This window comes from Barbus barbus, assembly GCF_936440315.1.
Source record: "Barbus barbus genome assembly, chromosome: 33".
In the NCBI taxonomy this organism is placed as follows: domain Eukaryota; kingdom Metazoa; phylum Chordata; class Actinopteri; order Cypriniformes; family Cyprinidae; genus Barbus; species Barbus barbus.
In genome coordinates this window covers 17,756,670-17,771,023 of record NC_136761.1, presented here as the reverse complement: position 1 = coordinate 17,771,023, position 14,354 = coordinate 17,756,670, and the positions used below count along the sequence as shown (strand labels likewise).

General features: G+C 40.6%; 1 protein-coding gene across 3 annotated transcripts in view; it reads right to left on the bottom strand.

Moving 5' to 3' along the window:
* The window catches only part of LOC306853401 (protocadherin-19), a gene marked incomplete at both ends in the record, with an annotated part of 54,307 nt that overhangs the window by 25,371 nt on the left and 14,582 nt on the right, over positions 1–14,354 (bottom strand). For all 3 annotated transcript variants that reach the window (XM_079390771.1, XM_079390772.1, XM_079390773.1), the window contains one exon: positions 1,369–1,427. In XM_079390771.1, the coding sequence (XP_079246897.1) occupies positions 1,369–1,427 (59 nt within the window). The remainder of the gene's footprint in view (positions 1–1,368; positions 1,428–14,354) is intronic.

Genomic DNA, 14,354 nt, shown 5'->3' with positions numbered 1-14,354 from the left:
AGTTAGCCCAGTGGAACACATTCTGCCTCTGAAGCAACAGTGAGGATCAGAAACGCATGCGTACACATACACACACTGACATACATAGACAAAAGCATCTCTGTAGCCTCATCTAAGGAGAAAGAGAGGAGGGAGGGAGAGAGAGCGAAGGATTCTAGCAATGTCATTGCAATGGTGGTAGTGCAGCCTCTGATTTTATCAGTCTAATTGCACCTGTCCCAGTCTGTTCGCCCACAGGCTCCGGAGGGGATTTCTTTGTAGTGTCGCAGAGCCAAACAGCCGACACTTGAATACTCTTTGTTTATGTAAACATAGGCAATGATTTTTTTCAGAAGATAAAATTGCTGTAATTGGTTTGAAAAATGCAGTACTGAGGTAAACTGGAATGGGTTTTTTTTTGCTCCAGGTAAGAGAGACATTGCGGTCCCGGTGCACATCTGTAGTAGCCGGGCCCCCAGGTGGCCGAGGACCTTCATTAGGGATGTCTGCATGCCAATGCTCCGTGTCAGTCAATAGCTTCCTTTTAGGTGGACTGAAGAATGCTGGCCAAGTCCTGCCAGTACAAAGGATCCATTGTCCTTGTTTTTTCTTCCACAATGCAAACTAAGGTTACCTTTTCCTTATCTCTGTGGCCTTACAAAGCCCTCCTTGTGTGTACTGAGCAAGAATCCTCTGGAATTCCGGGATTTAAATTCTTGTAGATTTAGCTATCTGATTAACATCCACATGGATGTAGATTAACCGCCCAAGCCTTCGCTCTGGGCTACAGCTTTAATATTCTCTAACATGTAATATGTATACACGTTTTTGCAGGGATTTGATGGAATTATTCATATTGGGGAAGAAAGGAAAACTACTCAATGAGGATGTGCTTAATCACTTATGATACAGAATTATTAAAGCTTAACACTGGCCATTTATAAACATGTTGAGTATTAATATCTTGCATTCAGTATGTGGCCAAACCCTAAGATGGTTTATGAGCCAAAAACTGTATTTATTTTTTAATGACAAATGCTGTCTTAAAAGTGTCATGCATTTTTTTTTTGTAAGTTAAAGAGATTGTTGTACTAATGCACTGTACTATATCTGTACGTCTATCCATTGACACTAATATGCAAAAATGTCTCATTCTGAAATATCTAAGATCAGAAACCTGAAACATTAAAAACTTGTCTGTCCAAGAGAAAGCGGAATATATAGTACATAAATTGTATTGCTAATTAGACATGGAAACAGGGTGTTTATTAAATGGTGAGCTGCATCAAACAGAACATGTAAAAGTAAAAAAAAGGTATGATCTGACCGCTTTAAGAACGCATCAAAATGAGTGAGATAAGCCAATCTGATTGCTTTATAAAGACATACCTTTTAATTAGGTGTGCTCTGCTGTTTACATAACTGGAGTCAATGGAATAATTCTCCGTCTGGGGGAAAGAGACAGAATTAAAGAGAGAGAGAAAGAAAAAGAAAGAGAGAGAGAACAAAAATGAATTGAATTATTCAGCAACCAAAATAATGTCACCAGTAATTGCCTTTCAATAGAAATGTTATTTTACACAAAGACTCTAGTTAGCTGCCTGGGCTTTCAAAGGCAAACTCTCCCATTCTCTTTCTAAGCACATGTGGCCTGTTCTGCTGCAGTGAGTCTGCTCCTGTCGTCACTCCTCCAGCCTCCCCCCACCCACAAAACCATCCTTAGTCAGACCACGCTCTTCAAAATGTCATTAAGCCAGATAGGGGAATAGGGGAGGGGTTGATGGTTAGAGAAGAAAGTTTCCTCTCTTCCAGTGCTGCTTTTCCTCACACCGCTTTTGAGGATGCCAATATAAACATATCAAAGAAAGAAATAAACGGAGGAAGGAAATTAAGAGCATACTGGGGGATTTTTCAACTTCACAAATGCAGATGAAAAGGCCTCAATGATCTGCATACGATGACTCTTTGACCCACATTGAAAAAGAGACTTCAGAGTCTTCTGGAAAGCAGCGCTTTTTGAATAAATGACTAGAATTACACAGTAGAACTGGGTGATATGTATCATTTATGTATATTTGTGGTTGTATTACTAGTGTTGTGAAATTAAGCAAAATAATGAATTATGCAGAGACTTTAATGCACTTTATATTTGGCCATTGAATTTTGCAAACAGCATGACTAATTTCACAATCCTCTTTTGCGAAATGTCTTTTGACTTGAGCGTTAAGACAGATTACAATTACTTACAATTACATGTTCTTAAGTCAATGGTCTAAACCTCGGTAAGTTCTATTCATTTCCATCAGCCAGTTCAAATTTTCAATTGAATTAGAACTCTATAACTCAGTGATTCTTCTGCATGGTCAAAAGGTCTCCAAATGGCAAGTTTCATATTTAGTGTTATTTGGTGAACAAATATATGTAAATAATTATTGCTGGTAATGACTATTGCTCTATTGGTGCATATAATGATGATTAAATATTATTCCCTACGTTCATTAAATTTTGTAATTGTAATCTGTAATCTAACTGGCAAGTTAGATTCAAAATTCAGGTATTTTTCATGGGGAGAAATCTGCCTCCTCTCTCAGCTTCAATTTTAGCTGATTCTAAACCGAGATAGAAAAAGAAGTCAATGGCTTCCTTCCAGGGGTATGTCTTGCCATCAGCCCCCCCTGACAACAGCAGTCACTCAGACGATAAGAAGGTTAATGCAGACAGTGCAACACGACCAATGATTATGCCGTCATCCAGGGACATTCAGACTAACTGCTGGGAGACAGATACAAGCTATCATAATCGCAGATGGAATAACTCTGCATAAAGATCTATGATCTCAAACACATGTGCTTTTCCCCCATCTGTGTATATCAACAGTGGCTAGGAGATCCCTACAGTGCAAGATGTGCACGTCAACAACCGTAAACACTTAAAAGTGACATGTTAAGTAAAGTAAAAAGTAAAGTCGTGACGTATTGTCAAGTATGGTGACCCATACTCGAAATTGGTGCTCTGCGTTTAACCCATCCAAGTGCACACACACACACAGCAGTGAGTAGTGAACAAATGCACACACACACACACACACCGTGAACACAAACCCGGAGCAGTGGGCAGCCATGCTGCAGCGCCCGGGGAGCAGTTGGGGGTTCGGTGCCTTGCTCAAGGGCACCTCAGTCGTGGTATTGAGGGTGGAGAGAGCGCTGGACATTCACTCCCCCCACCTACAATTCCTGCCGGCCGGGGACTCGAACCCGCAACCTTTCGATTACGAGTCCGACTCTCTAACCATTAATTCCACGACTTAGTGGAATTAATTTCAAAAAAGATTTATTGAATCCCACTTTTACAGTTTTCACAAATTCTTTCTTGGTTTACAGCGTAGTAATGCTCATCACTGCCCACCTTAGACCTTCTTCCATCACCAGTCAATGAGCTGCTGCGTACCGTCTCACCTCCACACTCTCTAATTACTACCACGAATGATAATATTTTAATTACAAGTGACGGCTGACCAGGCATCTAATTGAGATTTTGGGGCTGGTGAAATCTGGACCCACTGGAGGTTAACGCTCTCTTTTGTGTGTATGTGTGCGTGTGGGGTGTGTATGTTCTTGCCTGCGTGGGTGTTTGCTATGGCTCTAATTAAACCTTAAGTCATTGTAATCAAGGAGATAATTTGTAAAAAGCCATTTTAATTAACATTATATTAGTAGACCTCAATTTGGAACATACTCTTGTTTGTTCTCGTTGCAGCTCACAAGGTAGTTATTTGCCTCTTTGTTCCTATCCAGCTTGACTCCATTAATATCAAAGTAATGGGCATGAGCAAGTATTTCAGTACTCTAACAGGGCAGGTGTATATATATATATATATATATATATGTAAGTAGAGAATTTTGTTTTTTGTTTTTTATGCCACCTGTGCTCTACTTTAGTCCCTGTGAGAACTCATTACAAAGCCTTTCCATCTCCACGGTCGTCCACAAAAAGACTAATGAACAGCAATGGACTGAGTAACAAGGGGAAAGCGTCATTAAAAAAGACAGTATACAAATTTCCAAATGATCTGCCTTCGTGTGGCCGGCCCATAATTGGTTCTGAGCAGCGCTATTCGGAGCTCTGCTGGGAGAGCGAGATTCCAAGGTTGTCCTTCTTGTGTATCTGCACATATGAAGCTTTGCTCTCGCTCTCCTCAGCCATGACACTTAAAACAAATGAGAGCCCTGTTCAAATGCAGTTATGCTGTGCAGATCGCTGACCCTTTTACGAGAAGAGTCGCTATCGATGATGCAGGCTCAGTCATCTCAGCAGATTTCCTTCTGTTGACATTTTGATCTCTCTGCTTATATCAGAGTGGGCTAATTGGAGTAATAGCTTCAGTTATGCAAATGCGGCTGCTGTTCCACAGAGACATCTCACTGCTGGAGATTACGAAACAAGCTTCAGTACCGTATTCCAGCAGATATCAACATGTTCTTTGAAGAACGTGATAGATAAGTGCCATTATTCCACAACAAAAGCATCTATTGATGTGTGGTGATGATTCGCTAATGGATCGCCATAATTAGTAAGCTTCACCCAAAAAGGGAAATCAATTGTATTGCGCAACGCTGCTTTGTGTTTTTCATTAATTCAGGTTGATGGCCTGAGGGCATTTAAGAGGCGCCCTTAGCCCTTAGAGGTCTTTATGCCAGAGAGCTTCCATGCATTAGCGGCAATCTTCCTGTAAAGTAATGTACTGTATGCCTACACCGCTGACCGCCATCAAATCATAAGGGCTATCAATATTTCTTACACAGGGGTCGGGTTTCAGGCTCGGAGATGAGGGCTGCTTAAACTACAGACAAGCTGCCACAAATGGCTACTTAATCAGGTTCTACAATGTGTTGTTATGATCTGGGCGGCCCTAGTTTGGCGGCCGGTGTCACCCTATCCCCTTAATTATTGTTGTGCTTCTTCCCACATACTTGAGGGTCTGGTGGGCCAAATCACACCGTAAGAGCTCTGTGAACGGAGGCGGAAGGTCCAGAGAGGAAAGTAATGGAAAGGGGGCAGTAAACGAGACCCTAACCTCATTTTTTCTCTCTCTCTCTTTCTCTCTAACCCGCAGCCTCTAACCCCAACAACCCTCCCCATCTAACTCCTCCAACTTCAGCCAGCAGAGAGGAAAAACAATCTCCTCGCTTAGTTGCCGCTGTGAGATTTGATTTGCCTTCTTCTCAGCGTGACAATTGGTTCCGTAGTCCGGATGTGAGAGCATTCATTGTACGGGGGCCAGATGCACCGAGTGAGTGGAGCAGGAGTTCTTCAGGTGGCAAGGGAATGGGAAAAAAAAACATGCTTGTCACACCTCTGCTGCAATTTATGTATTATCTCTTCTCAGTAATTAAAACTGCACACTATAACAGCAATTCATAATTATCAGTCTGTACCCTTGTTTTCACAACCGTAGATAAAATGCCTATTAAATCTGATTTCAGCACACAAAACTAGTTAAATTAAGGCTTGAAGCATCTTCTTTTTTCATTTTAGGGAGTGGTTGGGGACGAAAAACGTGTTTTGAAGATCAAGCGACTCTTCTTTTTCTTGCTCCTAATACAAGTACAAATGCTCCTAATATGTCACAGTCAGAGGCGGAAAAGCATATTCTCACTGCGCTTCCACTGAATACAAATGCTGTGGCTAAATACAAATTATTTTTAAAAAGCAAAATGTATTACATGAACTAAAAGAAAAGCAATATGAAGGACCTCAATTAAAATAAAACCATTCCATTTACTAATTTTAATAGCAGTTCGGTGCTCTGAGTTATCTTAAGGCTTATTTCCACAGTCCCCAGAGTGCTGGGAGGAAATCGGTACTCATAATGAGTTCTGTTGTTTATTTACCTCCATCCACAAGGAGCTTACTGAGGAGAGGTTATCATGAGGCAAAGGCAGGTAGCGCATAGCTATTTAAAAAAAAAATGGAGACAGGCTTTGTTGAGTGGGGCTTAGTGATAGGAGCAGAAATGAGCCTGTAGCAAGGGTGGCATTTTCCACGGAGGCTTAGGAGATGTCTATATGTCTACAAATGTAGTGCTGCAGTGAGGCTGCGGAGAAATTATGTTTGTGCCGTTTGACTGCGTGAATGGAGCAGGGGAGTCTCATACCCTCCGGCACACTGAAAGCCAATCTCAACATGGAGTTGCTCTTCGCAGACATCACGCACTTTCCCTTTCTTCTTTCTGCGACATGCAGGCCTTCCTTTACTTTTATTTTCAATGTTTTCCTGCCTCCTACTTTCTCAAAGCCTTCTCTTTTCACCACACCACCTCTTTGGTGGTGTGGATCGCTAAGCCACATGGCACCCCTGACGACAGGAACGGACCACCGCAGCTTCATCTCCCCACCTGGTATGAGTGGATTTATCCTTCCTTCCCCAGCTCAGAGAAACACGGCACTCCTCATCCCAGTGTTAGGTTGCCAACCCCTGATTATAGTATTTCCCATAGATCCTCTGCCATCTGCTAGATTATAGATCCCCCCCCCCCCTTCTCTTCCAGACCATGTGAGCCCTCGGGGAGGCTCGACGGTATAAAGGGAGGTGAAGGAGCGCCTCAGGCTCACCCTGGCATCGGGATGAGATTATGTGTTCTATTTCTGCCTCTCCGGCAGGAGCCGTGATGAATATGAGGACTTGTTGACGTTTAAAAGCGGCCGGCTACCTACAAACACAAATTATAACGAATCAATCGCTACGGGAGCCCATGTGACAAATAAGCTGCCATATCCTCGAGATCATTCCACTTCATCACCTGTCAATTCACACACAACTCAATTTGGCATGTTTCAAATCCATCTTATTATGAAAGGGAACCATTTCCAAGGGTAAATGCTTATTGAGCTTTAAAAACTGGCTATATTTTTTTTACTTAGTTGATCCAAAGTGATTTGTTTTTCGAAAAACAATTGCAGAAAAAATATCTGTATACCCAGCTTTGCATTATTCCACTAACTAAAGCTGTGTTCCATGGGGACGAAACAGTGTGTTACAAATGAGTAAACACAATACGCTTCCCTACCTCATTCATTCAGAGTTGCTTTTCCTGCGAACTGCAGCAGATATATTTCCTTTAAGAAAACAACCACAAAGCTCTCATAACAACAAAAGCAGGAACGGGTATTTCCCAGATCAACAGCTGCACCGTTAACCGAGAAAGAAAATGCCCTTCTGTTTGATCCTGTAAAAGACTCAATCTACATATACTAAGGACTATAAGCTTCATTCACTTTGTGTGTGATTAATTATGCATACATTAATAGAAACTATGTTAATAATTCATACGGTCATCATATGTCAGAACTCGCTGCCTTTTAGCATGATGATAAGATTTAAATAACCTGTCCTTTCATGCATATCTGCATGCCTGCAAAGAGGGCAGGGCACTCTTGTGTTGTTTGCTAATGTAAGGCCGCATTCCTACTGTGACACTCCTTTCTGATCTACTGTATTGTGTATGTGTGTACTTTGATAGTTCTCTTTTACAAGAAGACTTGGGTTGTTTGTTGTTGGCCTGTGGTGTTTGGGAATTGATCAGATACTCTGTCCACTATAAATAGCTCTTTCGACGTTACAGTATCCTTCTCAACCCGCAGTGTGTGCCTGCGTATGCTTGTTTCATAGATTCACAATCTGCTTGGATGTTTTACAGGAAGCAGACTGGTCATAATAGAAGGTGTATGTGTGATTGTGGTAATGCGTGGGTGGGGGGCATTGACTACCACATTGCATTTTCAAAGGACAATTTAGCCATAGAAACTAATGACACTCAAATGGCCACAGCTAGCAGAAGTTAGTCCTGTGGGATGTTATTCTAATTCAAATGCCTCGGCTAAAAGACATTCACTCCTTTCATTCAAACGGATCCTTATATCCACCTGGCCTCACTTGCGATGGAAAAGGAGAGTCATCTTGACGCAAGATAATAGCAGTATGTACAAACCTGTGCTGGTTTGCTAGCTTTCAGATAAATGGATGTGACATGCACAGGTTATTCAGGTAGAGTCTTTGTTTTCTTCCTGCAAAACAGCTGCTTAATATTTTTTTAAAGTCTTTTATGAATAGAAAATCTTTACTGCCACATTTTATGTGAATTATCCCTGCTGAATGCTCAAGGATAAGCGTTGATTTCTGACCCCAAACATTTGAATGGTTGTGTAAATAATTCATCATTTTAAATATATCATAAATTCATAATATAAAGTAATTTTTTAAAATAGCTTTTGCTTTTAATTTAATTCCTTAAACAGCATTATTTGTAGCATCTAGAATTTTTAATAATGCTGAATTTGCTTATTCTTAAAATTAGTGGTTTGCTAATTTCAGATAGATAGATAGATAGATAGATAGATAGATAGATAGATAGATAGATAGATAGATAGATAGATAGATAGATAGATAGATAGATAGATAGATAGATGCTAAAGGACTGTAGCTGCACTGTTGAACATGAAGTGAGTGTGAGTGAGTGCTTCACCTGTTATATTCACAGCTCAGGATGAGCACCATTGAGCCATTTTACACCATAGTCATGCATCTTTCTGTTTCTCTCTTCCACACAGACACACTCACTAATACACACAGAGACTCATTCGGCAGGCGCGAGTGGAGATAAGCGATGTGAACACCTTTACATCAGTGTAATATCCAGCACTGGGCTCCAGCAGGGAGTGCCGACTCATCCATTCTGGATGCTGCTTTTGTTATGAGTGTAAATCATATACCCGCATGACACTTTGATCCAAAATAATGACATAGTATCTCGGGGTATGTTCTCCCAAATATCTGTCAGCATACTGAGATGTCTAACAGACCGTCCCATCCCCCCCTTCACTTTCAGCCCATTTGCCTCTCCCGCTGAAAGCATGGCACCTCTCTTCACAATGACAAGGCACAAAGGCATCTTTCCAGGCTTTTTTTTTTTCTCCTGTGGATGGAAATTTGCAGCAACTCATTACAGACTCTTAGTCTCCCCGGATATACTCCCTGTCTGTCTCTGCCTCAAGTGCACTTTCTCACTCTGTCTTTTCATCTCTCTCTTCCCCCTCTCTAAGATGGATTGAGCCAGCCTCCTTATTGACATCTCCTTATTGACATCCTTTACAGATGAGAAGGTGTGCGTGGAGATGCAATATGATGCAATGTGCAAACAGGAAGCGGTGCGGTAGGGTGCAAGCGGAACTTCATCATCTTTTACTAATCCTTCCAACCTTCCCCACTTATTTAAACAAACAATGTTTACCGCATTCTTGGCTTCGGATTCCAGCTACAGAGGTACAGTCTAGCAGTTAGCACACGGTCTAGACACTTTGAAAGACTCAGGCTTCTCTATCTTTCCAGTATATAACAATCTAAACTGTGTTTCATATGGATGTTTCAAGTTTGTGCAGCTTTGTATTCCTTAGTCCTCATCCATCTTCTTTTGTGTTCCACAGATAAAAAATAATGCATAGAAGGGTGAGTAAATGTTTTAACCTTTTAAATATGTATTTTGTATAATTAAGATGTTTCATATTTTTGTAAGTCTACTGACAATAGGGTCATTCACTTTTTAAACAAAATTTGAAACCTGAAAAAGAATGTCGAACATATGATTATACTACTACTTTTTTATTTTTAGTACTTGGAGTATTAATACTTCTCTAAATTTAAATGTATTTGTATTATTACTAGCATTATTACGAACTATGTTTATTACAATATTTTTCACTACTTTTCTAGCAAAAAATAAAAAAAAGCACAGAAGATGCAAAAACCAACCGCTGCCTTTTCTCTAAATGTGTCCTATTGCATTTTATGCCCTTTTGCACTTTTCCACCTTACTACGCGCTGCTGGACGACAGACGTAGTAGTGGCTGGACGGCCCCGTGATGCCCTAACGAACAGATGGGCAGATAAAAACTCCACTGTAATCATAATAAGCTTGACCCAATCAGCACAATTCACGATGCAATACTGTAAGAGTAGTTAGCTCTCAGATTTAGCATGCTGGACACATCTGCTTCTAATATTTGAAATGGCCTTTTTCAGCAGCTTTCAGCATCGGATCTAGAGCGACGATTTACCTCGCCACACATCAGTGGCTCATCTGTAGACCGATGAGCAGATGTTAATCAGGGTGCTGACAGTCTGCTATCACCACCGAACAATGATGTCCCCTCACACCGTTGCACCGTGCATTACACTAGAGACTGTCGACAGATATGGGGCTAATTCAAGCATGCATTTCCTCAGATTTTCAATCAGCAATTTGCTTCAAAACCTCCTCCCCACTGTATCGCGACACTTATTTAACACCCTTTCCTTCACTCCTTTAACACTGTACAAACAAATAAACCCACATATGCAGCAAGACACTTTACATGTGAGTTGACAGGCTCACACCCTTGTTTTACATTCCCACATCCTGGGCCCGACCACGTGTGTAAACACACACTCCTAAGTGGGGCAATAGGGGTGCTGCTCTGCTCCGGCTCCCAGAGAGAGTGGAGCAGCTTGTGGGCTTGCTGTGATGAGGAGGGCCAGATGCTGCAGGCTTGACCCCACGCCGCCACAGCAGCTGAAACACACCAGGATTATCTGTGCAGACTTTCTTTAATTTAATTTGTATTAGACTGTCTTTAGACCCAAACAGGTTTGGGGGGAGGATGGCAAAGGGGTTGTGGACAAAAAAAACAACAGCATACGGCCCAGTGCATCACCCCCTATGCGCTTCAAACATCTGCATTCCTGCTGATAAAGAGATAAAGATCACTTTTGTATTTGGGCATTGAGCCAGTGTAGTTAAACTATCGTCACCATGACTTCCTCGAAATAAAGAGGTGAAATCATTTGGCTTGCACTGTAAACAATGCGTGGTAATTGTCTCTTATCAAAGCCGTCTAGGTGTACGTGGGTGTGCGTCTATGTATTTTTCAAAACCCAACATATCTTGACTGTGTCTGTTTAGATTCAGATTTTACGAGTTTGTGTTTGTGGTGAATCATTTTATTCATCTCTTGTTATTTGGCTCCTCCTGATTAGCAGCCAATTCCATTTCTTGCAGGCTAATAAAAAATGCGATATCCTATAGAGCTGGACTCTTTTTATTTATTCAGAAGGCTCCAACCGTGGCCTTTCCATTTAATCTACAATATGTTTTTCAAAAGCAAAGTGGTGAAATCCCTCTGCAGTTGGACAATTTAAGCTTCAAAACCCAACACTTAACTGGGATTCATGCTAAGCTTGGGCAAAAATGGTTCCCCCTCCATATGCGCAGCATGGCTGTATCTCTAATTTAGCGTTTTAATGAGAAGGATGACAAGTCATAGCCATTCTGCATGAGGAGCTGCAGGGTTCTCTTTGTCTTTGTGTTCAGGTGGCATGTTGATGAAGCTATCATGCACTAAAAAAGCATAGGAAAGCCACACACATGCGCACATGCAGCGGTTGCATCGAAAACAAAAAACTAAATAATATCAGCACAGCATAGACAGCTCAAGAGTGTGAACATCTATAAAAAGATAGCATTGCTGGAGAGTGTCAAAGTGGAGAAGAGTTAATCTTCCTCTGTTTTGATGGCAAGTGGAATAATTGGGCTCTCTTACACTCATTACACGAGAATAATGCCAACCTAAGAGTTCTCCAACAGCTCCAATTTTGTTCAGTTCGAGCGCTGAAAAATAGCACTTCCCCTGATTAGCAGAAACAGAGGAGATCTGACACCAGGCTGTAGGTTAATAAGCCATTTAAGACATTGTTTGAAAATAAGTCTTTAAAATGGGGTTGTAACATCTACATGGGGAATTTGATGGAGATTTTAGTAGCTTACGCTCAGGTAATTATCGACACAAAATATGCCGTTTCTTTCTTTGACTATTTGTCTTAAAATTCCTTCTTATTTGAAAACACTCCACATATCCTTTCCAGTTTTGTTCATATATGCCAACATACTGCAATAATATGCTAAGTGAAGCTGATTTTTACTTTTTAATGAGTAGAATCCTCTGTATTCTCTCTATTGTTCTCATTATAATTATCGCAATCAACTGTCTACCTTTATAGTTCCCATACTGAGAGTGTGGCTTTACAAAACCTGCCAAGTCTGGCAAACAGCCCCTCAGATAAATGCGACATAATTACTGTCCTGGTTAACATGCCCGCTTCAATAGAGATCATTAGTTAGACTAGAGGTGAGGTCAGCCTAAACAATACAGCGAGACTATCGGGTCTAAAAAGAGAGAGAGAGAGAACATTTATCTCTCCTTTTGTTCATTCAAAACCAATACGTAGTGATTTCTGACCATATGGATTTCTTGAACATTGTTAGGTTTTCTCATGGAAACCTGTACAGATTGGTTAGCACAGCTGGATTATTCGTTAATTAACACCAAGAAAGTAACTTTAAGGTGAATTCAGAGGGAAAGAATGAAGTGACGTCCCTCTCCCAGTGGAGAACAGATGCTCTCAGGAGCATGCAGTTAATAGGAGGTTAAAAAGGTGTCAACTTGTAAACAAGAATCTACACACACGCACCTCTATTTTTGCATTGCTCCCTGAGTGATTCTCTCCCCAATGGATACTCGCTTTCTAGACCAAAAAGGTTGTGCTCTCTCTGCCTCTGCCCCTGCGGAGTCCTATTTCTCTCGCTCTTTACCCCCGTGAGACACATGGCAGCCTCTCGCTTTCATGCAATTTCAAACAACACGTATCATGATGTGCTGGATTAGTGCTTGTTCCTCTAGCAGCCCTGACAGTGAAACAGGCAAAAACAAAACAGAAAAAAGTAACACTTCGTTAACGGCGCTTTAAACTAACAGGCTCAATTTGGATGCATTCACATTTTCCTCTGTGCCTCACTGCTGTGAAATAATAAAAAAGAAAAGAAAAAAGAAGATAAATAATTCAAGTAATGACAACCGCAGCCTTTGTTCACCAACCTCCTTCCAGATCTAAGAGTTATCCACTTTACAAATGTTTGTTTTGTGGTGTTACATCAAGCAAGTAAATAAAACTTCCAGCCGTCTTGCCATCATTCCGAATGACAATCGTATTCAAAGTGAAAATTGAGAGGGTGTGCATATGCATTCCTGTCAAGTCACTTGTCAGTCCATTCCCTGGAATAAAATAAATAAAGGCATAGCAAAACAGCTGTGTCTGGAATTATGAAAAGCATGATTTCACAAAACTTCTGTATTCCAAAACATACCTTTCATGGTTTTATTGTGTTGCCTTTGTATTTAGAAATGAATATGTGGATTTAATGAAAAATTTAGATAGATGTATGTCTATTGTAAAATTAGCAGACTTTCTTTTCTTTTTTTCCTTTTATTAAGGAAAGGAGTTAGTTAAAAGGACCCATTTCAATCCTGGCTTTCTTTATTTTGAAACATAAAAGAAGATATTTTGATATATTATAAGATATATTAAGCCCTGGGGGTTAAAAAATGTCTCCATAAAATAGACTTGTTTGCAGGGACAAAAACATATAAAAATCACTTAGTTGTTGTAGATGCAGCTTTTGAAACTATACTAGTGAAGTATTATTTGATTAATTGTACAGCATTTTGGTCAACAGTTTTTGTTTTTAAAAGTGCGACAGATTTTTGTGTTTCAGAGAAGAAAGAAAGTCATACAGCTTTGGAACAACATGAAAGTAAACTAAAAAAGGTTATCCCTTTAAGAATTAGAAATAGTCAAATATTAATGTCTAAATAGCAACACGGAGATAAAACATGTCCTACTGATTTGCAAGAGGCTAGATTATATGTGACCAATGAAAAACGGATTTATATTTAGAGGAAATTTAGAGAACGTTGTTAAAGCTAAAACAGCTTTAAGCTTCCTAACATACTGTTTTCCCGCCTTAGGAATTAATAGCTTGCTACTGCTTGTTTTACTCATTCACTCCAACATTACATGATCTCAGTAGTTTCTGCTTGCAAGTCTGCGTATTCTAGGTGACACATAATCGCTAATAAATGGCCACATTATCTGACTGGAACCAGTTCCATATATACACTTTTTTGGAAGTCACTAGGAAGTGTTGAGGGAAGCACTGATAAGCAGCTCTTATCCTTTTAAGACTGCCCCTTAATCCGACAGAGGGGAAGCTGCAGCTTTAAGAGATTTAGTCTGGATTATTGCTAGTCTTCCAAATTAAACCAAAAGTCAGCTTTCTGCGGTTGCTCATGCAAGCTATACAGCCCACCACAGCACTGTGACTGGAGCGTTATAATTAGAAACACTCCCTGTGTCTCTTTCTTTCACTATCCAGCCCAGTATGCAGCACCCAGGTAACATCTCTCTACTATCTGTGAGCGGTTGCATGCCCACGGCCTCAAATTCTCCAT